Source organism: Pristis pectinata, chromosome 2 (genome assembly GCF_009764475.1).
Source record: "Pristis pectinata isolate sPriPec2 chromosome 2, sPriPec2.1.pri, whole genome shotgun sequence".
Taxonomy (NCBI): Eukaryota; Metazoa; Chordata; class Chondrichthyes; order Rhinopristiformes; family Pristidae; genus Pristis; species Pristis pectinata.
The window spans coordinates 11,413,885-11,441,731 of record NC_067406.1 but is presented as its reverse complement, the minus strand read 5'-3'; the positions used below and the strand labels follow the sequence as shown (position 1 = coordinate 11,441,731).

Sequence of the window (27,847 nt, the reverse complement as noted above, 5' to 3'; positions counted from 1 at the left end):
ATTAAATTCTTTCCCATAATGTCTGCTCCTATCTTTGTCCATGGCTGTGCTAAACATCAGGGAGTTGTAGTCACTATCCCTGAAATGCTCACCCACCAAGTGGTCTTTTACCTGACCAAGTTTATTGCCTAATACCAGATCCAGCATGGCCTCTCCTCTAGTCGGCCTGTATACGTACTGTGTCAGGAGTCCTTCCTGTACACACCTAACAAATTCTGCCCCATCTAAACCTTTTGCACTAAGGAGGTGCCAATCTATATTAGGGAAGTTGAAGTCACCTATGACAACGACCCTGTTATTTTTGCACCTTTCCAAAATCTGCCTACTTATTTTCTCGTCAGTGTCCCGATGGCTATTTGGGGCCTATAGAATACTCCCAATAGAGAGCTCGCTCCCTTCCTGTTTTTGACTTCCATCCACACTGACTCAATAGACGATCCTTCTGTGATGTTCTCCCTTCCTACAGCTGTGATGTTATCCCTGATTAGCAATGCCACCCCCCACACCCCTTCTACTCCCTTCCCTATCCCTTTTGAAACATTTAAACCCCGGAACCTCAAGTGTTTAGAACATAGAACAGCACAGCACAGAAACAGTCCTTCGGCCCACAATGATGTGCTGAACTAATGAAGTTAGTAAGTAAATGCCTAACTATATTAATCCCTTCTGCCTACAAAGGTCCATATCTCTCCATTCCCTGCATTCCTGTGCCGATATAAGAGCCTCTTAAATGCCTCTTTTATATTTGCCTCCACTACCACTCCTGCCAGTGCATTACAGGCACCTACCACTCTCTTTAAAACAAAACACCCCACACATCTCCATTGAACTTGCCACCTTAAGTGCATGCCCTGCAGTATTAGACACTTTGACCTTGGGAAAAAGATACCAGATGTCTATCTATGCCTCTCATCATCTTTTCAACTTCATTCAGGTCTCCCTCAGCCTCTGTCTCTCCAGAGAAAATAATCCAAGTTTGTCCAACCTCTTATAGCACATGCACTCTAGTTCAGGCAGCATCCTGGTAAACCTCTTTGCGCTCTCTCCAAAGCCTCCACATCTTTCCTTTAATAGGGTGACCAGAACTGAATGCAATACTCCAGATATGGCCTAACTCGAGTTTTATAAAGCTGTAACGTAAATTGCTGACTCTTGAACTCAATGCCTCAATAAAGGCAAGCATGCCATATGCCTTCTTCACCACCCTATCAATCTGTGAACCCTATCCAGTCCAGATGAAGAATCAAATTTATTCACTGATGTATATGATGTGAAATTTATTGTTTTGTGGTAGCAGTACAGTGCAAACACATAAAGATCTATAAATTACAAAAACAGTGCAAAAAAAGAAATAATAAGTTAGTGTTCATAGGTTCATGGATCGTTCAGGAATCTGATGGCAGAGGGAAAGAAGCTGTTCCTGAATTGCTGAGTTTGGGTCTTCAGGCTCCTGTACCTCCTCCTGATGGTTGTAATGAGAAGAGGCATGTCCTGGATGGTGAGGGTCCTTAATGATAGATGCCACCTTCTTGAGGCACTGCCTATTAAAGATATCTTCAATGGTGAGGAAGGTTGTGTCCGTGATGGAGCTGGCTGAATCTATAACCCTCTGCAGCTTCTTGCGATCTTGTTCATTGGAGGCACTATACCAGGTTGTGATGCAACCAGTCAGGATGCTCTCCAACGTGCATCTATAGAAATTTGTAAGAGTTGTTGAATGGCATACCAAATCTCCTCAAACTCCTAATGAAGTTGAGCTGCTGGCTGATGTCTGGACCCGAAACGTCGACTGTCCATATTCCTCCATGGATGCTGCCTGAACCGCTTTTTATATTCTGCAGTCTCTTGTGTCTTTATCAACCTGTGCAGCCACTTTCAGGGAGCTATGGACTTTGACCCCGTGCATCAATGCTGTTAAGGGTCTTGCCATTAGCTGTGTACTTTCCCTTTATATTTGATCCCCAAAGATATTGGGACCACTGTTGGGGGATAGTCAGGTAAGAGTCACGAGTTTAGTTGGAGAGTTGATTGAATTCTGGGCCGAAAACACAGCTGTCAAGTACATAACTTAATGGGGGACCTACCAGAGTTGGTTTCTCAGAGTAAGGCAAGGTCTTGCTCAAGGAGGTCCATTTTAAATCACAGGTGAGATTTGAAAGTTGATCTGCAAGTGTGCTTTTGAACAGTGTTATCTAATCTAATTTTGACTTGAGTTATGTCCACAATCAGCTCAGAAAATTGTCTACCTGTATGGATGAATTGTCCAGTCAAATTTCTGCTGTAGCTTGATTCGACTCTGAATCGTCATTAACTTGTTCTATCGAGTCTATCAAGAGGAAACTTGGGGTCCAAGCCCACAGCTCCCTGAAAGTGGCAACACAAGTAGATAGAGTGGTAAAGGTGGTGTGTATGGTATGCTTGCCTTTATTGGTCAGGACATTGAGAATAAGAGTCAGGAAGTCATGTTGCAGTTGTATAAAACTTTGGTTAGGCCGCACCTGGAATAACTTGTGCAGTTCTGGTTGCCCCATTACAGCAAGGATGTGGAGGGTGCAGAAGAGGTTTACTAGGATGCTGCCTGGGTTAGAGGGTATTAGCTACAAGGAGGGGTTGGACAGACTTGGTTTGTTTTCTCTGGAGCTTCAGAGGCTAAGGGGAGACCTGATAGAGAGGCATAGATAGGGTAGATAGAATTTTTTTTCCTGAGTAGAAATGTCAAATATTAGACAGCATAGGTTTAAGGTGAGAAGGGGAGAGCTTAAAGCAGATGTGTGGGGCAAATGTTTTACACGGAGTGGTATGTGCTTGGAATGCACTGCCAGGGGTAATCGTCGAAGCAGACACAAAAGTGGAGTTTAAGAGGTTTTTGGATAGGCACATGAATGTGCAGGGAATGAAGGAATATGGATCATGTGCAGGCAGAAGGGATTTTTTAAAATTTGGTAACATGTTCAGCACACATATCGTGGGCCAAAGTGCCTGTTCCTTTGCTGTACTGTTCTATTTTCTGTGTACTCTATGAGAAAGATAACAGTGCCACAACCAATTTTCCAGGTTTAAATTATATTTTCCAAATGACTGATATATTGAATATATAAAGTCATACAGATGTAATGGAAGATATGATGAATATAAGCTTAGGGGTGATGATCTCAGAAATTTAACTTAACTGTAGTATGTTAAACATTTTTAAGATCTGATACTTTTGATTTTCATGCCTGGTTAAAAGAAAGCTGAAATAAATCAGAACATTTTTATATGTAGTGATGGATGAAGAATTGTCATAGTGTGTGTACATTCTGTTTCTGTTCATATTTGACTCTGATTTTAGCAATGTACATTGTCACTCAGTGCAACAGTTTTTTGAAGCAAGGCACCAGGACCAGCTCTTTCTGAGCTTCAGATGCTTAGTTATTCTGGACCCAGCTGCAAATAAATTGGCAGGAGTTGCAAAGGTTCAAGAAACATTTTTTATGTATTAATACTGTACCAGCTGATTCTCTTTGACATTCTCTGAAGGGTATGATTGAGCTGAAATGTGTACTTTTTCTTCATTAGATTAGGGTTAAAATTGTTCTTTATTTCACATTTGCAGGTGATGTCTACATGGCAAAAGATGGGAAAATCTGGAATTGCACTGAAGGTCTGTCAGAGTGATCAATTATCGGAGGAACAGAAAAAATTGTAAGATTTAAATAAAAGATAATAAATTTGAATAAAACTGAATGTGTAATCCAAATTTACATTTTTGCTTATATTTCCATTTGCATCTTTCCTTTATTTAATGATGTTTTCTAAACTGATTATTAGTATTTTCATGGACTTTTAATTTGGTTAACAAGAGGTGCGCATTAAAGGAATCATGAGTTTGGATGATACTGAACAACAGCCAGTGGTTTAACTACAGCAAAAAGCATTGTGTAGATCAGTAATTTTCTGATGCCAATGCCTGCACATTGCAATGCAGAAGTTGGTGTACCTTATTGCTTTGTCTGCTGCTTGACTCAGCACGAAGTTCAAGGATGATGTTTGGTCATGTTGAGTTGAGGAATTAAATACACTTCATATCTGCCTCCCCAACTTTAATTGGCAGATGTACTATTTCCTAATTCATTTGATTAGGGTCCCTGAACAGGATTGAAAAGATAAGTGGTACTTAATATTGTTCAAATTAATTTCTGGTACTTAAATATGTTTTAAAATAATTTAATTTCATTTTTAACTTGTTTTAGTTATTTTGATCCTTTCAAACTGTTTTAAAATATCTCTGATAATAGACATCTAAAAGAGTTCAATGGGCTTTGACTGCTGCAGTCTATCAAAAGGCCATCATGACAATCTGGATGGGTCCTCAGAATCCACTGCCTGGTTACATTTGCACACAGCTGTCTCTGCTTTGATGCCTGTGGCAGGAAGGACTGGACTGTGATTTGTCCCAAGGACAAATTCAGGAAATTGCTGTGTAGAAGCCAGGGCCAGCTGTTAGATCGTGGATTGTTGCATGGAAATGTTTGTGATAAAGGTAAATCTTTGCCTATTTACTGAACTGGTAAGTATTGTTGCATGTGTGTTCTTGGATTGTATTAGTTGGATCTTGATTTTATTGCCAAAGGGAGAAGCTGCTGAAAAAAACAGTAACCACACTGTAATGCTATCCTGTAGAATGGACTTCTTAATCCTGAACATACACTATCACATATTTTGCTATTTATCACCAGTCAGTTCTTTGCCTTTGGCCTTTACACTACAGGAAATGAATAACTAACTGTTGACACTTCTGGAAAAATTCACTATAAAATATACATATTTTGGATCTGGAAGCATCAAAGTAGTAACTTTCTATTTCTGGCTTGCACGGTAGTGAATAAAACAATGAAATTAAAACAGAAAATATGGGGAATATGACTCAAGATCACAGGTATTAAATATAGGAAAAGAGAAGAGTGATGTGAGGAAAAACTTCTTTACATGGTGTGTATTTGGAATCTGGAGTGCTTTTCCTGCAGGTGTAGTGAAGGCAGATTCTGTTGCCTCATTGAAGAGGGAATTGGATAAATATATGATAGAGAAACATTTGCAAGGCTACAAAGACAAAGATGAATAGCTCCTGTGCTGTAACCATTCTTTGATTGTGACATTTAATGTCATTGAGTCCAATAGAGTTGGACATACTCAAATCCACTGTTGTTGATAGCTGGAAATGGTTGAGATAACATCACACTTATTAGTGAATGTGGCATTTATTTATTTTCTTGTTTAACAGAGCCCTCTTTCTTTGGACTGCAAAATGTCAGTATTGACAATCTTCTTTGTGAGAAATTTTTCTGATGCCTATCGCTGATCTTCCTCCCTGACACTATGATAGGGTCCTGTGTCATCATGTAAAATATCAGAATGTGTTTGTGAAGAAAACAACCACTAACATTCTCTAAAATCTATGGATGTGAACCCCAGTTAAATCCCATGGGGAATTTCTGACAGGGTGGTTAAGTGTTACAGCAGTGTGAGGCCTATTTATTTATTGTGGTTTTCTTTGTTGTGGCACATCATTTAGTGAATGGCAGTGTTTGAAGTGTTTATTATTCTGGTACATGTTCTGTCCTTTTTAGAAAAAATTTCAGTAGTTCATGTATTTATATGTCAAAGTAACCTGACTTATGGCAAAGGGTAGTTGTGATAGCTTTTGGGTTTTTTTCCTGGATAAACAATGAACTGTTACTTTCTGGTTCATTGGATCCTTAGTAGTATTAACTCATTAAAAAAAATTACTGGTTTTAGCGACTACATAATTTGCATGTTCATACAGGGATCAAATGGTGCATCATCATCACCTGATCAAAACCCACTGATAGACTGATTGGCATTGATCAATCTATTTGAACTCTCAGCTGTGATATAGTAGCTCTCTGCGAAATCTGTAAGATTTTGCAACTTTAGCTTCAATTGTTTTGCAATCTATTATATAGACCACTGTTATATGGATAATACTCTGTGATAGATATAAATGATCCTTCCTCTTTCTGCTTAACTTCTCTGGTTGGTAATGATGTAGATTATTTTTCTCTTCATATGGCTATTTGCAAAGTGTATTGGTGTTGGTCTATTATTGTCACTTGTACCGAGGTACAGTGAAAAGCTTGTATTACAAACCAATCGTACAGGTCAATTCATTACACAGTGCAGTTACATTGAGTTAATACAGAGTGCATTGATGTAGTACAGGTAAAAACTGTAACAGTACAGAGCAAAGTGTCACAGCTACAGAGAAAGTGCAGTGCAATAAGGTGCAAGGTCAAAACAAGGTAGATCATGAGGTCAGAGTCCATCTCATTGTATAAGGGAACCGTTCAATAGTCTTATCACAGTGTGCTAGAAGCTGTCCTTAAGTCTGGTGGTACGTGCCCTCAGGCTCCTGTATCTTCTACCCGATGGAAGAGGAGAGAAGAGAGAATGTCGTGGGTGGGTGGGGCCTTTGATTATGCTGGCTGCTACACCAAGACAATGAGAGGTAAAGACAGAGTCCAAGGAGAGGAGGCTGGTGTCCGTGATGCACTGGGCTATATCCACAACTCTCTGCAGCTTCTTGCGGTCTTGGGCAGAGCAGTTGCCATACCAAGCCGTGATACATCCAGATAAGATGCTTTCTATGGTGCATCGGTAAAAGTTGGTGAGAGTCAAAGGGGACAAACCAAATTTCTTTAGCCTCCTGAGGAAGTAGAGGCGCTGGTGAGCTTTCTTGGCCGTAGCATCTACGTGATTTGACCAGGACAGGCTGTTGGTGATGTTCACTCCCAAGAACTTGAAGCTGTCAACCCCCTTGACCTCAGCACCATTGATGTAGACAGGTGCATGTACACCGCCCCCTTTCCTGAAGTCAATGACCAGCTCTTTTGTTGAAATTGAGGGCAAGGTTGTTGTCATGACACCAACAAGTGTACAATCAACTGTTGATCTTATCGGTATGATGGGAGTAGCACTATTGATGGACCGTGCTGTTTGATGGATTCCCACATATTGCTTGAATATGAAATATTTTATTCTAATATAAAACTTTATGAAAAAACAAAACTATGAATTTTGAAAGTCTGAAATAGAAACAAAATGCTGGAATCAGTTAGCCAGTCAGGCATCATCTGTGGAAAGATAAATAGAGTTAATACTTCAGGTTGGAATTGGTTTATTATTGTCACTTGTACCGAGGTACAGTGACAAACTTGTCTTGCATACTGTTTATACAGATCAATTCATTACACAGTGCATTAAAGAGGTACAAGATAAAACAATACAGAATGCAGAATAAAATGTCACAGCTACAGAGAAAGTGTAGTGCAGATAGACAATAAAGTGCAAGGTCATAATGAGGTGGATTGTGATGTCAAGAGTCCATCTTAGCGTACCAGGAAACCATTCAGTAGTCTTATAACAGCGGGATAGAAGCTGTCCTTGAGCCTGGTTGTATGTGCTTTCAGACTGCTGTATCTTCTGCCTGATGGGAGAGGGGAGGAGAGAGAATGACCCGGGTGGGTGGGGTCTTTGATTATGCTGGCTGCTTTACTGAGGAAGCAAGAAGTATAGACAGAGTCCATGGAGGGGAGTCTGGTTTCCATGATGTGCTGAGCTATGTCCATGACTCTGCAGTTTCTTCTGGTCCTGGGCAGAGCAGTTGCCGTACCAAGCCGTGATACATCCGCATAGGATGCTTTCCATGGTGCATTGATAAAAATTGCTGAGTGTCAAAGGGGACATGCCAAATTTCTTTAGCCTCCTGAGGAAGTAGAGGCGCTGGTGAGCTTTCTTGGCTGTGGCATCTACGTAGTTGGACCAGGACAGGCTATTGGTGATATTCACTCTTGACCTCAGCACTGTTGATGTACACAGGAGCATGTGCACTAACCCTTGTTGAAAACCGTTAATCACTTATCCCCCACCATCCCCTGTGCTTTCCCTACAACAGTTATATTTTGTGGCCCAAAAATTCCTGATACTTCAAGGGTCAAATTCCCTAACGATTCTGTAAGGCGGAGTGGGTCTCAAATGTTGGATGCTGAAATCCTATGCTAGAAATGCCTTTTGATTGTTTGCTTCTGTCAGAGGCCTTTGAGTGAACAGTGATTAAATGTTTTTTGAAAATAAATATTAAAATATGGTAAATTTACTTAAAACATCGTAAAGTACTTAAAATTAATTAAAACACTCAGAAGAAATGAAATAACTTTTTGTTTAAAAACTGCTCTCGCACACTGACCCTTTCCATCAAGGTTGGCAATCCATATTTATGGGGTAGCTCTATATAAGCCGGCTGTTCCTGGCATAAAATTGATGGTGTGGATGCAAAGTTCAACATGTATATACTCCACCCCGGACTCATTTGGGTGCCAAGTTGCGGAGCAGGAAGTCAGATGCATTGGCATCTGAGCTGTAGTTCATCTCTGACTTTCGCTCTGGCACACTTCTGGAGTGCCATGCTGGAACAGAAATTTAGAGATGAACTGGCCCAAATGACTGCCTGAAATTTTATAATTTCATTATATTTTAGTGTAGTGTTAAATTTACCATTGTGATCCATTAATATTGAAAGTACTATTCTTGCTGAAGTCATTATACTTCAATTGCAAAATGAAACTTTGTCAGTATGGCCTACGTTCATTAGGGTGTTGTACTTTCTTCTCTATCAGACATTGCAATCTGGAAAAGGTTTATGAAGTCCAGTCTAGAGCAAGAGATGAAGAATGGAGCCATTTAAAAAGAATCAGTGCTGATCTACTGGGACTTGATGTGTAAGTATTCTTTTCAGGGTCACTAAATAGCATATAGTGACAGTTTGATGTTTTTCTTTTCACCTTGTGATTAACTCATTTCCTTTTACTAAGATATTAAATCTCATTTATTTGATTAAAAAACGTCCTTGCCTATCATATTGATATGCAACTAAGGAACATCCTTTTTTGTTTTTCCATTGTGGAAAATGATACTTAGAAACAGGAGGAAGGCCATTTGGCCTTTCAGACCTGCTTTGCAATTCAATCCAATCAGGGTTGATCATCTATCTTAATACCATATTCCTGCTGTCCTTGGTACTTTTTATAACCAGAAATGTATTTATCTCCTTTTGTAGTAAAACACAAATATAATAATTGAACACAAACTTATTAATGATATTTTTAAGTCATTTCTATTTTTGAAGTTTTACCAACATTAAGCTGTAGAATTTACAGAAAGAGTTTGTGAATTTATTTGGAATATATTCCATAAAGATTTCTGTTAATCGTGGATGATAGTCAGATGGTTCAGTTTTAAGAAGACTCATTGGACCAACATTGGAAACTAGATGTGTCTTAAAATTCTCTTGTTTACAGGTTTTTGCAGCATTTTGCTGTGAGTAGTGTGAGCCATGAGCCAGTCAGAAGATCTGATCTGCCCATATTACTGCAGCAGCCAAGTTTGTTCTCCTCAGTAGGCGATGATCAGAATAAGGTAATGAAGCACTCCCTTGGTCCTTCAGTACGAATAAAAATGTTACTTATTTGGTCTTCATTATTACTCAGAAACTGTAGGCAGATTGTTAAAACTTGAATGCTTATGCTCACTATGCATTAGGCCTGGAAAGGTACAGCATTCAATTAAAGAAATGGAATAGTATGTATTTTATTGGATGTCTTTTCATTTAATCTTCTTTGTTACATGGTTATTTTGATTTAGGTGAAAAAACTGCTGATGCTGAAAAATGCAGAATAGAAAGTAATATGCAATGTAAACCATTCTCTCCACAGGTTCTAATTGATCTGCTGATTATCTCCGGCATTTCTGTTTTTATTACGCTGAAAGATGTATTGAATGTTGCTGTCAAAATATTATTAGAATGTAAGCAAATATGAGTATAATTATCCCTTGAAAATCAAACGAACAGCAGATGCTGGAAGTATTAAGCAGATGTGGCATCATTCTGTGGAAAGAGAAAAAGAGTTAAATTTTCTGGCCGGTGACTCTTCATCAGAACTGATCATTGAGCTAAAATGTTAACTCTTCTTCCCTGACCACATAATGACCTGCTAGATATTTTCTGCACTCTCTGTTTTCATAGTTTTTATCTTGTTTTTGCTGTAAGGATTGTATTTTTTGTATTTATGGCTGGGCTAGAATGAATTATTTTGTTGATGCATGTGTCTATGCCAGAAATAGAAACTTACAACTGATGTATTCACAGTTTCATGGAATCAGAAACATTTATTATTATAAATGTTCTTGCTTCTTTGATGCATTGATATTGTTGCAGTCATTCTGGTGAAGATCGTCTCCAGTCATAGAGTCATTGATTTGTACAGCATAGAAATGGGCTCTTTGGCTCACTACGTCCATACTGAACTTCTTGCCCATCTACACTAATTCCATTTGCGTGCATTAGGATCATACCCTTCTACGCTTTGCTATTTTAGTGTCTGTCTAAATGCCTCTTAAACATAGTAGTGGTATCTGATTTCACCGCCACCTGTGGCAGTACATTTCCAAATGTCAATCACTCTCTTTGTAAAAAAAAGACTTGCTTCTCTGCCCCTTTAATAGTACTACCTCTCACATTAAACCTATACCCTCTTGTTTTTGATATCCCTACTATGGGAAAAAAATTGACAATTTACCCTATTTATGTGTCTCATAATCTTATATACTTCTGTCGGTCATCCCTCAGCCTCCTTTGCTCCAGGGAAAACAAGCCCAACCTATCCAGAACTCTCCCCATAACTAAAGTCCTCCAATCCAGAACTCTCCCCAGTTCAAAAGTGTGGCAATCAGAACTCCACACAATTCTCTAAGTGCAGCCTGATCAGTACTTTGTACAGTTGCAACATAATGTCCCAACTCTTATCTTCTGTGCCCTGACCTATGAAGGTAAACATGCCATATGTCTTGTTCACCACCCTATTGACCTGTGTTGCCACTTTCAGGAAACTAAGGACTTGTTTCTCCTCATCAACATTCCATAGTGCACTGCTGTTTACTGTGTCTGTCCTACCCTTTTTTGACTTTCTAAAATGTATCACTTGTTAGGAGTAAATTCCATATGCCATTGTACCACCCAGCTATCCAACTTGTATGTATCTTTACTATTCACAATACTACCAAATTTCCTGTCATCTACAAACTTACTAATCATACCTCCTACATTCACATTCAAGTCATTTATATACATATTGTATATCAAGAACAGCAAAGGTCCCAGCACCGATCCCTGTGTTACACCACTAGTCATAGACTTGCAATCAGAAAAACATCCTTCCAGCACTACTCTCTGCGTTCTGTTACCAAGCCAATTTTGAATCCAATTGGCCAACTCGCCTTGTATCCTTTGTGCCTTAACCTTCTGGAAGAGCTTACCATGCAGGACTTTGTCGAATGCCTTACAAAAGCCCATATAGACAGCATCTACTACCCTGCCTTCATCACTCTCCTTTGTTACCTCCTCAAAAAATGTAAACAAATTAGTGAGACATGCTGACTATCCTGATCGGTCCTGGTTTTTCCAAATGAATTAAGTCCTGTCACTTAGAATTTTCTCCAATAATTTCCTACCACTAATGTAATGTTCAATGGCCTATAGTTACCTGGCTTATACCTGCTGCCCTTAAAGTGTTGGATAAGGAGTTCCAGAACTTAGACTCAGCATATTGAAAGAATATATTTCCAAGACAGGGTGGTGCATGACTCGGAGTTGCCATGAGACTACTGATGATGTACTTAATGCGTATGGGAGATATTGTTAGATTAGTCTAGGCAGGTAATTGTAGTGAATTTTATAGATGGTGCACCCTGCTGCCACTGTGTGTCAATGGTGGAGGCAATGGATATTTAGGATGAGGAGTAGTGTGACAGACAAGTGAGCTGCATTGTTCCAGATGGTTCTGAGCTCCTTGAGATGCTGTTAGAACTGTGCTTGTCTGAGTAACTGGAGCATTTCCATCACTTGTGCCTTTTAGATGATGGCAAAGCTGTGAGATGTCAGAGAGCTTGTAATTAGCCATAGGGTTCCCAGGCTGTCCTGCTGCAGTATTTACGTGACTGGTTTGGCTAAATTTCTGGATAATGGTAACCTCTAGAGTGTTGACAGTGAGGTAATGTGTGTTGATAATACCATTGAATGTCAGGTAGGTGGTTAGATTTTTCATTGTAGGTGGTTGAAGCCTGGCCCTTATGTACATGAATGTTAATTGCCATTTATCTGTTTATGCTGGAATGTTATCCGGGCCTTGTTGCATGCAGGTGTATCATAGGGTCAGAGAACCAGATGACATGGAATCAGGCTATTCAGCTCACCATATTCACACTGAACAATGGAGACCCATCTTTATTAATCCCATCTTCTAGCATTTGGCCCATAGCCTTCTAGGTGATTCGTTCTTTTCTGCTTAAATGCTGTCACAACTCTCCTTCCATCACTCTCCCAAGCAGTATATTCCAGGTACTCACCACTCGAGGTGAAAAAGGTCCCCTCAGATCTCAAATCTGAATTTGATTTTCATCAAATCAAAAGAGGGCAGGCACAGTAGTGTAGCGGTTAGCGTAACACTTTACAGCGCCAGTGACCTGGGTTCAATTCCGGCTGCTGTCTGTAAGGAGTTTGTACGCTCTCCCTGTGTCTGCATGGGTTTCCTCCAGGTGCTCCAGTTTCCTCCCACATTCCAAAGACGTACAGGTTAGGAAGTTGTGAGCATGCTATGTTGGCGCTGGAAGAGTGGCGACACTTGTGGGCTGCCCCCAGAACACTCTACGCAAAAGGTGCATTTCACTGTGTGTTTTGATGTGTATGTGACTAATAAAGATATCTTAAATGGACTGGCTCATTTTCTGATGAGTTAAATACCATGCAATCATTAGCAGATATTTTGTACTTTTGACCTCAGGATGTAGGGAAGATTTTTGATAAAGCGATTGATAAAGTTATTGCTGTTGCCCTGAGGAACTTCCAAAACTATGTCCTGGGGTTTGACAACCATTGTAGTCTTGTACATGGTGTGTCTCCAACTATTTGGGACTTTTACCCCAGCTTCTGTTTTATTAGGTTCCTTGATAACCCCACTGACGGAGTCAAGCTGTGAGTTGCAGATCTATTCTGAGTCTTGTTTTATTTAGCCTAATAGTATTGTCATACAATGTGAGGAAAGGTGTATCTGATGTGAAGAGGAGATTATGTCTCTACCAGGATTGTGCAGTGATCACTCTGCCCAGTTATGTCATTGATGCATTTGTAGCAGGGCATTCGGTGAGGATAATGCTAAAACCCTCATAATGCTTTGCTACCACCTGCTTGGCAGCTGCATCATTCAGCATTGAGTCAGGTTGATCAGTGGTGCTGCTGAGCTACACCACCAAGAGTGCATTTTGTGTCCTTACTGCCCTCAAAGCTTCTTCCAATTATTATTCAACAATACTTATTCACCAACTGCCAGTAATCATGAAATATTTTCTTTGAAGCCATGAGAAGTCATGGGGTCTGGAGTCAATGTTGAGGACTCCTAATTCCCCTCCCACCCTTCAGTATACTACTGTGCCTCCACTTCTGATGAGTCTGTTCTGCCGGTGGGGCAGAGCCTATGAGGGAATTGTGATGGAGGAGTATGGGGTGTTGGCTGGAAGGTATGAATGGACACGTACAACGTTTAAGGCTGTTGTATGACTAGACACCGGGACGGCATTCCCAATTGTTAATGAGGAAAGCTCTGCAAAGTCAAAGTGACTGAACAACTTTGTGTCCACATTCAGTGCCTACATCAATGTCAGATAAGCTGCCCAATTTTCATTCATATTCTGTTTTAACATAATGTTGTTTTAAAACTAAATGCCATGCTAAGCCATTTCAATGGACACAAGAGTCATTTGGCTGTGGTTCTGCAGCTACAGTTGTGCCAAATTGGTTCAGAGTGGCACATTTCTTTCCTTGGAGGATTGCAAACCAGGTAGGATTTGTGACAATTCAGTAGTTTCAAGTGTGATATGAGAGATTAGCATTTGTTTTTATAATTTCAAAATTTAACAATTGTGAACTACAGATTTTGCTTTAATGCTGTAAATTCAAATTTCTCTGCTCCAGAATAGCATTTGAATTCAGATATCTAGATTATTAGTTTAGACTGCATTGACTTATCTGGTTACTTTATCACTGTTTTCCATAATGCAATCCCTTTTTTCCTCATTGAATTCCATGTTATAAGAGGGGATGCATTCCTATGTGAACTTTTTCTCTCAAAATTAATGCCCCTGCAGCTGCACGGTCTACAGGCAATGGAATTCTGATTGTATTGAAGGCAGAATTGTCAATTGATTGGATCGCCCTGTCAGTTTCCAAAGCAAGTCGCTCACTGTGAACCTGCGATCTTTTTCTGGTTTATTAAGAGACAGTAACTTCCATTTGGTATTGGTTTATTATTGTCACTTGTACTGAGATACAGTGAAAAGCTCATCTTACAAACTGATGATATAGGTCAATTCATTACACAGTGCAGTTACACTGAGTTAGTACAGAGTGCATTGATGTAGTACAGGTAAAAACTATAACAGTACAGAGTAAAGTGTCACAGCTACAGAGAAAGTGCAGTGCAATAAGGTGCAAGGTCACAACAAGGTAGATTGTGAGGTCATAGTCCATCTCATTATATAAGGGAACCGTTCAATAGTCTTACCACAGTGGGTTAGAAGCTGTCCTTAAGTCTGGTGGTATGTGCCCTCAAGCTCCTGTATCTTCTACCCGATGGAAGAGGAGACGAGAGAGAATGTCCCGGGTGGGTGGGGTCTTTGATTATGCTGGCTGCTTCACCAAGACAACGAGAGGTAAAGACAGAGTCCAAGGAGCGGAGGCTGGTGTCCGTGATGCGCTGGGCTGTATCCACAACTCTCTGCAGCTTCTTGCGGTCCTGGGCAGAGCAGTTGCTGTACCAAGCTGTGATGCATCCAGATATGATGCTTTCTATGGTGCATCAGTAAAAGTTGGTGAGAGTCAAAGGGGACAAACCAAATTTCTTTAGCCTCTTGAGGAATTAGAGGCGCTGGTGAGCTTTCTTGGCCGTAGCACCTACGTGATTTGACCAGGACAGGCTGTCGGTGATGTTCATTCCTGGGAACTTGAAGCTCTCAACCCTCTCGACCTCAGCATCAATGATATAGACAGGTGCATGTACACCGCCCCCTTTCCTGAAGTCAATGACCAGCTCTTTTGTTTTGTTGACATTGAGGGAAAGGTTGTTGTCATGACACCATTCCACTAAACTCTCTGTCTCCTTTCTGTACTCCATCTCATCACTGTTTGAGATACAGCCTACAACGGTGGTATCACTGCAAACTTGTAGATGGAGTTAGAGCAGAATTTGGCCACACAGTCATGAGCGTATAGGGAGTGGAGGGCTGAGGACGCAGCCTTGTGGGGCACCAGTGTTGAGAATAATTGTGCCAGAGGTATTGCTGCCTATCCTCACTGATTGCGGTCTGTTTGTTAGAAAGTCAAGGATCCAGTTACAAAGGGAGGTGTTGAGTCCTAGGTCTTGGAGTTTGGTCACAAGCTTGCTTGGGATTATTGTATTGAAAGCAGAGCTGTAGTCAACAAACAATAGTCTAATGTATGTGTCTTTACTGTCCAGATGCTTTCTACATCTGCGTTCTGCATTTCCATTCTGCATTCTGAATGACATTATATAGAATATTACAGCACAGTGCAGGCCCTTCAACTCACGATGTTATGCCGACCTTTTAACCTATTCTAACGTCAGTCTAACCATTCCCTCCCACATAGCCACTTTTCTATCATTCATGTGCCTATCAAAGAGTTTCATAAATGTCCCTAATGTATCTGCCTCTACCAGCACCCGGCAGTGCATTCCACGCACCCACCACTCTCTGTGCAAAAAAAAACTTTACCTCTGATATCCCCCCTTGTACATTCCTCCCATCACCTTAAAATTATGCCCCTTGTATTAGCCATTTCTGCCCTGGGAAAAAGTACCTGGCTGTCCACTTGCTCTATGCCTCTTATCATCTTGTACACCTCAATCGGGTCTCCTCTCATCCTCCTTTGCTTCAAAGAGAAAAGCCCTAGCTTGCTCAACCTATCCTCATAAGACATGCTCTCCAATCCAGATAGTATCCTGGTAAATCTCCTCTGCACCCTCTCTAAAGCTTCCACATCCTTCCTATAGTGAGGGGACCAGAACTGAACGCAATATTCAAGTTTGGTCTAACCAGAGTTTTATAGAGCTGCAATGTTGCCTCGTGGTTCTTGAACTCAATACCCCGAGTAATGAAGGCCAACACACTATATGCCTTCTTAACAACCCTATCAACTTGCACGGCAACTTTGAGGGACCCATGGACTTCAACCCCAAGATCCCTCTGTTCCTCCACACTGCAAAGAATCCTGCCATTAACCCTGTATTCTGCCTTCAAATTCAACCTTCCAAAGTGAATCACTTCACACTTTTCAGGGTTGAACTCCATCTACCACTTCTCAGCCCAGCTTTGCATCCTATCAATGTCCCATTGTAACCCTCGATAACCTTCTATGCCATCCACAACACCACCAACCTTCATGTCATCTGCAAACTTACTAACCCACCCTTCCACTTCCTCAACTAAGTCATTTATAGAAATCAGAAAGAGCAGGGGTCCCAGAATAGATCCCTGTGGAATACCACTGGTCACTGACCTCCAGGCAGAATACACTCCATCGACAACCACCCTCTGCCTTCTATGGGCAAGCCAATTCTGAATCCACACAGCCAAGTTTCCCTGGATCCCATGCCTTCTGACCTTCTGAATGAGCCTATCATGGGGAACCTTATCAAATGCCTTACTAAAGTCCATATACATCACATCCACTACTCTACCCTCATTAATGTGTATTGTCACATCCTCAAAGAATTCAATCAGGCTTGTGAGGCACGACCTGCCCCTCACAAAGCCATGCTGACTGTCCCTAATCAGACTATGCTTCTCCAAATGCTCATAAATCCAGTCCCTAAGAATCTTTTCCAATAATTTTCCCACCGCTGAAGTAAGACTCACTGGTCTATAATTCCCAGGGTTATCCCTACTGCCTTTCTTGAACAAAGGAATAACATTTGCCACCCTCCAATCATCTGATATTACTCCTGTGACCAGTGAGGACTCAAAAGATCATTGCCAATGGCTCAGAAATCTCTTCCCTCGCTTCCCATTGCATCCTGGGAAATATCCCATCCGGCCCCGGGGACTTAGCTATCCTAATGTTTTTCAAAAGTTCCAGCACATCCTCCTCCTTATCATCGATATGTTCTAGCTTATCAGCCTGTTTTACGCTGTCCTCACAAACATCAAGGTCTCTCTCACAGGTGAATACTGAAGCAAAGTATTCATTAAGAACCTCCCCTACCTCCTCCAGGCACGTTTCCTCCTCTATCCCTAATCAGTCCTACTTCACTAGAGTCATCCTACTGTTCTTCACATACAAGTAGAATGCCTTGGGGTTTTCCTTAATCCTACTCACCAAGGCTTTTTCATGCCCCCTTCTAGTTCTCCTAAGTCCATTCTTAAGCTCCTTCCCTGCTACCTTGTAATCCTCTGGAGCCCTGTCTGATACCTGCTTCCTGATCCTTGCTTCCTGAATCTTAAGTGAGCTTCTTTCTTCCTCTTCACTAGATATTCCACATCTCTTGTCAGCCATAGTTTTTTCACCCTACCATCCTTTTCCTGTCTCAATAGGGCAAACCTATCCAGAATGCCATGCAAGTGATCTCTAAACAACCTCTAAATTTCTATTGTGCATTTCCGAGTACATCTCCCAATTTGCACTCCCCAGTTCCTGCCTAATAGTGTCATAATTCCCCCTCCCCCAAATAAATACTTTCCCATACTGTCTGCTCCTATCCCTCTCCAAAGCAAGGGTAAAGGTCAGGGAGTTGTGGTCACTGTCTCCAAAATGCTCACTCACCAAGAGATCTGACACCCGACCAGGTTCATTGCCTAGTACCAGATCCAGAATGGCCCCTCTAGTTGGCCTGTCTACATACTGTGTCAGGAATCCTTCCTGGACACACCTAACAAACTCTGCCCCATCTATCCCCTTTACACTAAGGAGGTGCCAATCAATATTAGGAAAGTTGAAATCATCCATGACAACAACCCTGTTATTTTAGCACATTTCCAAAACCTGCCTCCCGATCGTTTCTGTTGCTATTGGTGGGGGGGGGGCGGTCTATAGAATACTCCCAATAGAGTGATTGCTCCCTTCCTGTTTCTGACCTCCACCCACACTGACTCAGTAGACAATCCCTCCAGGACATCTTACCTTTCTGCAGCTGTGATACTATCCCTCATTAGCAATGGCACTCTCCCACCTCTTTTACCTCCCTCCCTGTCCCTTTTGAAACATCTAAACCTTGGAACATGTAGCAGCCATTCCTGCCCTTGTGACAGCCAAGTCTTTGAAATGGCCACAACATCGTAGTTCTATGTACTGACCCATGCTCTAAGTTCATTATCCTTGTTCCTGATACTACTTGCATTAAAATAGACACACTTCAACCCATCCAACTGACTGCAATTTTGCCCAATCAAATGCCTATCCTTCCTCTCAGTCTTTCTACACGCTCCATCAACCTGTACACCAACTGCCCCATCCTCTGACCTATCACTCAGGTTCCCATCCCCCTGCCAAACAAGTTTAAACCCTCTGCAACAGCTCTAGCAAACCTGCCCGCAAGGATATTGGTGGTCCTCCAGTTCAGGTGTAACCCGTCCCTTTTGTACAGGTCATACCTTCCCCAGAAGAGATCCCAATGTTCCACAAATCTGAAACCCTGCACCTATTTCTCAGCCACACATTCATCTGCCAGATCAACCTATTCTTACCTTCACTGGCACATGGCACAGGCAGCAATCCAGAGATTACTACCCTTGAGGTCCTGCTTTTCAGCTTCCTACCTAGTTCCCCATATTCACTTCTCAGGACCTCATCCATTTTCCTACCTACGTTGTTGGTACCAATGTGTACTACGACCTCTGGCTGTTCACCCTCCCCCTTAAGCATGCTGTGGACCTGATCTGAGATGTCCCTGACCCTGGCACCTCGGAGGCAGTATACCATCCGGGAGTTTCTTTCACATCCACAGAATCTCCTGTCTGCTCCCCTAATTATAGAGTTCCCTATCACTATTGCTTTCCTTTTCTTTCCCCTTCTTTTCTGAGCCACAGAGCCAGACTCAGTGCCAGTGACCTGACTGCTGCGGCTTTCCCCTGGTAGGTCATCTCCCCCAACAGTATCCAAAGTGGTATACCTGTTATTGAGGGGAACAACCACAGGTGTGCTCTGCACTATCTGCCTATTCTCTTCCCCTCTCCTGACAGTCACCCAGCTACTTGCCTCCTGCAACTTGGGTCTGGCTACCTCCCTGTAGCTTTTATCTATCGCCTCCTCATACTCCCATATGAGCTGAAGGTCATCCAGCTGCAGCTCCAGTTCCCTAACACGGTCTGTAAGGAGCTGCAGCTGGATGCACCTACCGCAGATGTAGCTATGAGGGAAACCTGAGATCTCCCAGATCTCCCACATCTGGCAGGACGAACACACCACTGACCCTGGATCCATTGTCACTTTAAGTCATTCCTTTTATTTACATGCCTAAAATACAACATATAATTTAATTAATGCCAATGCCATAATTTTCTGAACCTATCCAATATCCATAGCAAAGTTATGAACAGGAAGTAAATAGACTCAAATGCTATTTTGTCTGGGGAAAATGAAAGATGCTTTCCCATTTCTTTTACTCTTTCAATCTTTTAAGAATGAAATTGACTCTTTTAAGTATCAATACAAGAGATTGCTTTGTCAGTTTGCAAAGCATCCATGAACACCACCTCATTTTTCCTTTTTTTTGCACTGTTTACTTTCTAATTTATAGTAATTTTATGTCTTTGCACTGTCCTGCTGCCACAAAACAACAAATTTCATGACATGTAAGTCAGTGATAATAATCCTGATTCTGCTGCTGTGAATCATCAGCCTGTGATCCCTGTCCTTGGTAAATGAGCTCAGTTGTTTGCACACATTTTGTGTTTGTTTTTTTTCCACATATTCCGTAAGAGCGTATTTTTATTCCATTAATAAAATTTTCTGGTAGTGACATGAACTCCCTAAGGGCAAATGTCAGTTACCTGAGCTGTCGTAATGTGAGGGTACTCTATCTTATTTCCTTTGAAATAATATTTCAGTTTCCTTATAGAAGTTAACATTTGTTCACACCAGTTCACTTGAGTGGATTTCTTCCTTCTGCATTTGTTCCAGATGGTGATCACTATTATTGCGGGTTTACCTGGCAGTTGCAAAGAAGAACTTTGTACTTACATTGTTAATATGAGTCAAGAGCATGGAAGGTCAGTAATTTTTTTTAAAGTTTATAATTTAATGTAACTTTCATAATTTTTTAACAAAAATGCATGATAAGTAAGGTTCATGTTCCTAATCATTCTGCAGGTGTTGCTTTGCTGTAGCAACAGTCATCAAGGTATGCACAATGTCATACCATTATTTCACATATGTTGAATTAATATTTGAAATAAAGAGTTTTCATGTGTAGAAGGAAACTGATTTATTGTGTAGAAAACAGGAGTGTTGCTACTTCTGGTTAAGTTACCTTATGAAACCAAGTACAAAACAAAAAAATGCAGATAAATATAAACAGAAAATTCAGGAATACTCAGCAGGTCAGGCAGCATCTATGGAGAGAGAAATAATTGATATTTAAGTTCAATGATTTTCTGTTTTTATTTCATTCATGTTCTAGTTGTCTTCCTGGTTGTATTAGCTGAGCAATTTTTCTATTTCAGTGTACATGGCATCAAAGTGAAATGTGTATTCATGTTACAAGGTAAAATTTGTTGGAAGGATTTTAAAAGTTAAAATACATGTCTATCGGTATTTGTTTTCAAATTAACTTTTAAGCACTAGTAACACAGTATAACTCTTGAATACACGCAATAATCATCTAACATCTCTGATCAGAACTATTATGTTCACTCCCCTCACAGTTAATTGTCTTCTTTTATTATAGGTGGTCAGTTTACAGGCAGATGCCAGATAACTGTGAGCCATTCAATTACAGTCAAATCCACCGTTTTCTTTCAAGTGTTCTAGAAGCACAGAGAAATAGAACTGTTCGCCAGTCTGTATACTCACGAAGGAAAGTGAGATTATTAATTGTCACACCAGGGTAAGTGTAATTCACGGTAGTTAAAATGCAAGCACGTTCCATTGGAATGTAGATGTGGATTTTTCATAATGGACAAAATAGTGTAAGTTAAACCTTTTTTTTCCCTAAGATATTGATAACCAATGGTGCATGTGTCATTTATATGCAATCGAAGATGAGTTTTTCATAGGCTGTAGAACCCCAAAGGAGGATTGCAACTCACTCAGTCATAGAGCAATACAGCACCAAAACAAGCCCTTCAGCCCAACTCATTCATGCCGTCCAAGGTACTCACCTAAACTAGTCCCTTGTGCTCTCTTTCAGTCCATATCACACTAAAACTTTCCTGTCCAAGTACTTATCCAAATGTATTTTAAATGTCATTATTGTACCTGCCTCAACTACTTCGTCTGGCAGCTTGTTCCATTATATGCACCCCCTGGTAAATTTTTCCCTTCTCATCTTAGAACATAGAAAAACTACAGCACAATTCAGGCCCTTCGGCCCACAAAGCTATGCCGAAAATCTTAAATCTATGCCCTCTAGTTTTTAGTTTCCTTTCCCTGGAAAAAAGACTGCATTCACCCTACCTCATCTCCAGACATAGGTTCAACAGAGCCCATGTGCACTTTATAGAACGTAGAACAGTACAGCACAGAACAGGCCCTTCGGCCCACAATGTTGTGCCGACATAGCTAATCCCTTCTATTTGCAGAATGCCCATATCCCTCCATTTTCCTCTCATTTATGTGCCATATGGTCATTATTCGACAACTATTAATAGCGTAACAGGTAATATCCTGAATAAATGTCAGTTGACTTAACAAACAGAGCATATGTTTTGCTTGTTGCAGTCATGTGCTAGAAAAATAATTTTCAATTCACATGCATACAATTAATCTTGTAGGTACACAGATGTGATTGATGTTGTGCAAGCTATCCAGATCCATCCAGACCCTGAGGTTCAGTCTGCATTTGTCATTGGTGCTGTCACCACCTGCATTGACCCACAGTGCTCAACTATGGAACACAGGTACCATTAGAACAGGCAGTTTAAATGATGTATTAATATTTCAAAGAACACCTCCAGTTTTTGTTGTCTTTCTCAGCTTGTCGTAAATTCATAACATAAGGAATAGGAGTTGGCAATGCTGCTTCTTGCCTACATCTCCATTCAGTAGTATCATGGATAATCGTCCACATCAACGTGTTTTCCCTTCTTTTATTGTTATCATTTGACTTTACTTTGAATCCATAAATCTCTCCACCTTTGGCTTCTAAACAAAAATCTCCAAATTTTCAGACGTGCACCTCTACTTGGCAACATTATCAGCCTCTCCTTTTTATCTAATGCCATCCTTAATCCCTTAATTAGCCACAGGACTCACTTTACCCACTGAATCAATCAAATTTATATTCATTGACAATTAGGAAATATTTCTTTAAATATGTGTTTATCTTTGGTCATACCTTTCATTCTATTTTGGGCATAAGATCCATCAGACCAATTTAAATGTATTTATTTTTCAGAACCCTGGTTTCTGCCTAAAACTGATCCATGTGCGATTCACCAAAATGTGGTCATTCTCCCCTGAGGCATTTCTTGATACGATAATACAAACTAACACGTCATTATGTGTTTGCCATTGATCACATGACACATTACTCTCAGAAAGAAACTGTCGAACTTTTCTCAGCTACTGTTGTCAGTTTGATTTCCCCGTCTGTGAAAGTTGGTCCATAATTGTAGCAATATTTTTGTTACATATTCCTCTAATTTTTACAATTAATCATTCAAAGTTAGTACGTAGGTATAGCAAATAATTAGCAAGGCTGATGCTATGTTGGCCTTTCTTGCAAAGAGTATGGAGTAAAAATAGTAGGGAAGTTTTGGTGCAACTTAACAGAGTGTTGGTGAGACTGCATCTGGAGTACTGTGTATCGTTTTGTTCTTATATAAGGAAGGGTGTGCTTGCATTTGAAGCAGTGCAGAGAAGGCTCTCGAGGTTGATTCCTTGGATAAAGCATTGACATACACATCAGGTGTAGGCCTATACCTATTGGAGTATAAAAGAATGAGAAGTGATCTTAGTTGAAACATGTAAGATTCAGATGGATGTGAATGAGGACAGTAAATGCAGAGAAGGAAAAATGCAATGCTGGAATTGAGTGCAGAACTCTAGTTGCTGGATATTTGAAACAAAAGAGAAAGCTGGAAATACTAATCAGATTATGAGGAATCTGCAGAGAGAAAAAAATGGGTTAATATTACAAGTGGGGGGCACGGTAGTGTTGTGGTTAGTATAATGCTATTACAGCGCCAGTGACCCTGGTTCAATTCCCGCTGCTGTCTGTAAGGAGTTTGTACGTTCTCGCCGTGTGTCTGCGTGGGTTTCCTCCGGGTGCTCCGGTTTCCTCCCACATTCCAAAGACGTATGGGTTTGGAAGTTGTGGGCATGCTATGTTGGTGCCGGAAGAGTGGCGACACTTGCGGGCTGCCCCCAGCACATTCTCAGTAACGCAAAAAGATGCATTTCATTGTGTTTCAATGTACGTGTGACTAATAAATAAATATATCAATCAAACAATGTGCAGCACGACCATATGGGTAGAACTTAGAAAAAAGAAATGGATAATCACTCTGGTGGGATTATAGGTTCCCCCAATAGTCTACAGCAATTAGAGAAGCAAATATGTAGGGAAATCACAGAAAGGGGTAGGAAAAATAAAGTTGTAATGGTAGGTGATTTTAACTTCCCTAATATTGACTGGGACTGCCATAGTGCTAAGGGATTAGATGAGGCAGAATTTGTTAACTGTGTCCAGAAAAGTTTTGTGAAGCAACATGTAAGCAGCCCTACTAGACAAAGGGCTACACTCTACCTCCTCTTAGGAAATGAGACTGGGCAAGTAGCTGATGTGTCATTGGGGTAGCATTTTGGGACCAGTGACCTTAATTCTATTATTTTCAAGATACTTATGAATAAAGATAGGACTGGTCTACATGTTAAAGTTCTAAATTGGGGCAAGACTTGCAAAGGTTGATTGGGAGAGGCTGTTTGCAGGTAAAGGGATGTCTGGCAAGTGGGAGGCTTTTAAAAGTGAGATATGAAGATATTAGTGTAAGCATGTTCCTGTTCGAGTAACAGGCAAGGCTGGCAGCATTAGGGAACCCTTGTTGATGAAGGATATTGAGGTTCTGGTCAGGAAAAAGAAGGAAGCATATGTTAGGTACAAGCAGCTAGGATCATGTCCCTTTAGGAGTACAAGGGATGTCGGAGTAAACTAAGGAAGGAAATTAGGAGGGCAAGAAGCAGACATGAGGTATCCCTGGCAGATAAGGTAAAGGAGAATCCTAACTGATTCTACAAGTATATTAAGAGCAAAAGGCTAGCTAGAGAAAGAATGGTGTCCCCTCAAGGATCAACGTGATCATCTGTGTGTGGAGCCATAGGAGATGGACATGGTGTTCAATGAATATTTCTTAACTGTGTCACGAACCAGCAACAAAAGAAACACACTGAGCATGATTCAGTGTTAAAAACTATTTTAGTAATCACTACTTATGATAATACGTAAAATAAAAGTAAAAATGTTAGTATGTTAGAATTCAAAAATGTTAAACCTTGAACGTTAACCCCAAAACTAAACTCGTTGTGTGTGTGTGTGTGTGTGTGACAAAGTCCAAAACTCCCAGTTCAGGAATGGTTCTTAAAGTTCAGTTCCGCAAGCCATAAGGTGAAACATGAGCAAGGGTTTCTTCAACAACTACTGTTGTCAGAAGATAAGACGTAGATGTAGAGAAACAGAGAGAGAGTACATACGAAATCCAAATGTTCCACGATGGAACCCAAACGACACTTCAGTGTTTACTCGGTAGTGACTTCCTCACCCCGAAAAGCATCCGAATCGTGGTCGTCCACACACAAATACCTGTTTCCTTCTACAGGTCAGCAATAAAGTGAACTCCACCGGATTACTTCCAACTTCCATACATGGATTTCAGTGGCAGACACAGTTATTGTTTCTCATCCATCGATAGAGAAAACAAGCAGGCTGGTGTCTCTCTCCCTTCTCTCTCTCTCTCCTTCTTCTAACTTCTTCCACAATGTCATTACGTCCTTTATCTTCTATTAACGTAAGCACGCCCCACACACACACATACACACACACTCTCTATCTTAAAGGGACTTTCACTGAGTCTGTAACAACTGTAATTGCTGTGGAGAAGGTCATGGATGCTAAGGTATTAAAGGAAATGAACAGTGATATATAATACAACATATCCACATTACAAAAGGTCTTGATGCAGATAAAGGTGGATGAATCCCTAGGGCCTGACCGGGTGTTATCCTTGTGAGAAATAAAGGAGGAGATTGCTGTGGCCCTGGCAGGGATTTATTTGCATTTGGAAAGGCAAGGACTGATTAGCAATAGTCAACCTGGTTTTGTTTGTGGAAGATCATGTCTTAATAAATTTGATTACATTTTTTTTTGAGGAGGTGACAAGGGCAGGGTGGTGGATGTTGTCTAGGTGGATTTAGCAAGGCCTTTGACAAGGTCCAGCACGGTAGGCTGGTCCAGAAGGTTAGAATGCTTGGGAACCAGGATGAGATAGGTAATTGGATACAAAAGTGGTTTGGTGGTCAGAGGCAGAGAGTGGTGATGGTGGGTTGTTTTTCAGATTAGAGACCTGTAACCAGTGGTGAGATGAAGGGATCGGTGCTGGGCCCTTCATTGTTCGCCATATATTAATTATTTGGAAGAGAACGTAGGTGGCATGATTAGTAAGTTTGCAGATGACATCGAAATTGGTGATATTGTGGACAGTGAAGAAAGTTGTTAAAGGTTACAACAAGATAGAGATCAACTAGGAAAATGGGCAAGGGAATGGCTGATGGAATCTAACTTAAAGTGCGGTGATGCATTTTAGGAAGTTAAACCAGGGCAGGACATGCACAATGAATGGCAGGGTCCTGGGGAGTGCTATTGAATAGCAAGACCTTGGCTTACAAATATATAGTTCTCTGAAAGTGGTGACACAGGTAAAAACGGTGGTGAAGAAGGCATATGATATGCTTGCCTTCATTGGTTGAAGCATTGAGTATGGGAATTGGGATGTCATTACAATTGTACAAATCGTTTGTTAGGCAGCACTTGGAGTACTGTGTGCAATTTGGGTTGAAATGCTATGGCTAGGATATGCTTAAGCTCGAGAGGGTGCAGAAAATATTCACAGGAATGTTGCCTGGCCTGGGGAGCTTGAATTATAAGGAGAGGTTGGATAGGCTGGGACTGTTTTCCCTGGAGCAAAGAAGCCTGAGAGGTTTATAAAATGATGAAGGGTATAGACAGGGTAGATAGCCATTACCAGTTTCCCATGGTAAGGGTGTGTAAAACTGGAAGGCACAGGTTTAAAGGTGTGGGGCAGGAGATTTAAAAGGAATCTGAGGGGCAAGTTTTTCACACAGAGGGTGTTGGGTTTATGGAACGAGCTGCCAAAGGACGGTAGAGGCAGGTACAATTACAATGTTTAAAAGACATTTGGACAGGTACATGGATAGGAAAGGTTTAGAGGAATATGGGCCAAAGACAGGCAAATGGAATTAGTGTAGATGGGCATCTTGGTCAGCATGGATGAGTTGGGTTGAGGGGCCTGTTTCTGTACTGTATAACTCTATGAATCTATAGATGACCTTGCTTCAGAACCTGGAAGTTATGACACAAATATGAAAGGTTAGTTGTTCAATGTCTAGTCCTGAAGGGCGGGCTGAAATGTGCATAGGCAAAAGGTGAGGTGCTGTACCTTGAGTCTGCATGTCTGTTGGGGCTTGTTGGGAGAGTCTGGGAGGTCAGAAGCAGAGCACTGAGAGTGGGAATTGGATTGAGAATTAGTGACAGGCAGCAGGAAGCTCAGGGTCACCCTTGCAGATTGAGCAGAGGTATTCTGGAAAGTGGTCACTTGATCTGTGCTTTGTTTCTCGAGTGTAGAGGAGACCATGTCATAAGCATCAAATACAATATACTAAATTGGAGGAAATACACGTTAATTGTTGTTTCACTCTTTTGGTCCTTAGATGGTGGAGAAGGAAGAAGTTAAAGGCAGAGCAACACACAAAGGAGCTGGAGGAGTTCAGTGGGTCAGGCAACATCAATAGACGGAAATGGACAGTTGGCGTTTCGAGTTGGGATCCTCCAACACTCCTGATGAAGGGTCCCAACCTGAAACGTCGACTGTTCTTTTTGCTCCATAAATGCTGCCTGACCCACTGAGTTGCTCCAGCTCCTTTTGTGTGTTGCTCCAGATTTCCAGCATCTGCAGTCTCTCGTGTCTCCAAGTTAAAGGCAGATGTTGCATCTCTAATAGGTCACAATAACACAGCATGGAAGCAGGTCCTTTGGCCCAACTCGTCCATGCCAACCATGGTGGCCACCAAACTAGCGGTTAGCGTAACGCTATTACAGTGCCAGCGACCCGGGTTCAATTCCTGCCACTGTCTTTAGGGAATTTGTACATTCTCCCCGTGACTGTGTGGGTTTCCTCCAGGTGCTCCAGTTTCCTCCCACATTCCAAAAACATACAGGCTAGGAGCTGTGGGCATGCTATGTTGGTGTCGGAAGACTGGCGACACTTGCGGGCTGCC

The 27,847-nt window shown here is 41.2% G+C and overlaps 1 protein-coding gene across 1 annotated transcript in view; it reads left to right on the top strand.

Annotated features, from left to right (window-relative positions):
• dnaaf9 (dynein axonemal assembly factor 9) overlaps positions 1 to 27,847 on the top strand; it is a 134,802-nt gene that overhangs the window by 86,004 nt on the left and 20,951 nt on the right. Inside the window, exons 23-28 of the mRNA XM_052010516.1 lie at positions 3,596 to 3,684; positions 8,676 to 8,777; positions 9,357 to 9,474; positions 20,300 to 20,388; positions 21,066 to 21,224; positions 22,111 to 22,236. Of these exons, the coding sequence (XP_051866476.1) occupies positions 3,596 to 3,684; positions 8,676 to 8,777; positions 9,357 to 9,474; positions 20,300 to 20,388; positions 21,066 to 21,224; positions 22,111 to 22,236 (683 nt within the window). The remainder of the gene's footprint in view (positions 1 to 3,595; positions 3,685 to 8,675; positions 8,778 to 9,356; positions 9,475 to 20,299; positions 20,389 to 21,065; positions 21,225 to 22,110; positions 22,237 to 27,847) is intronic.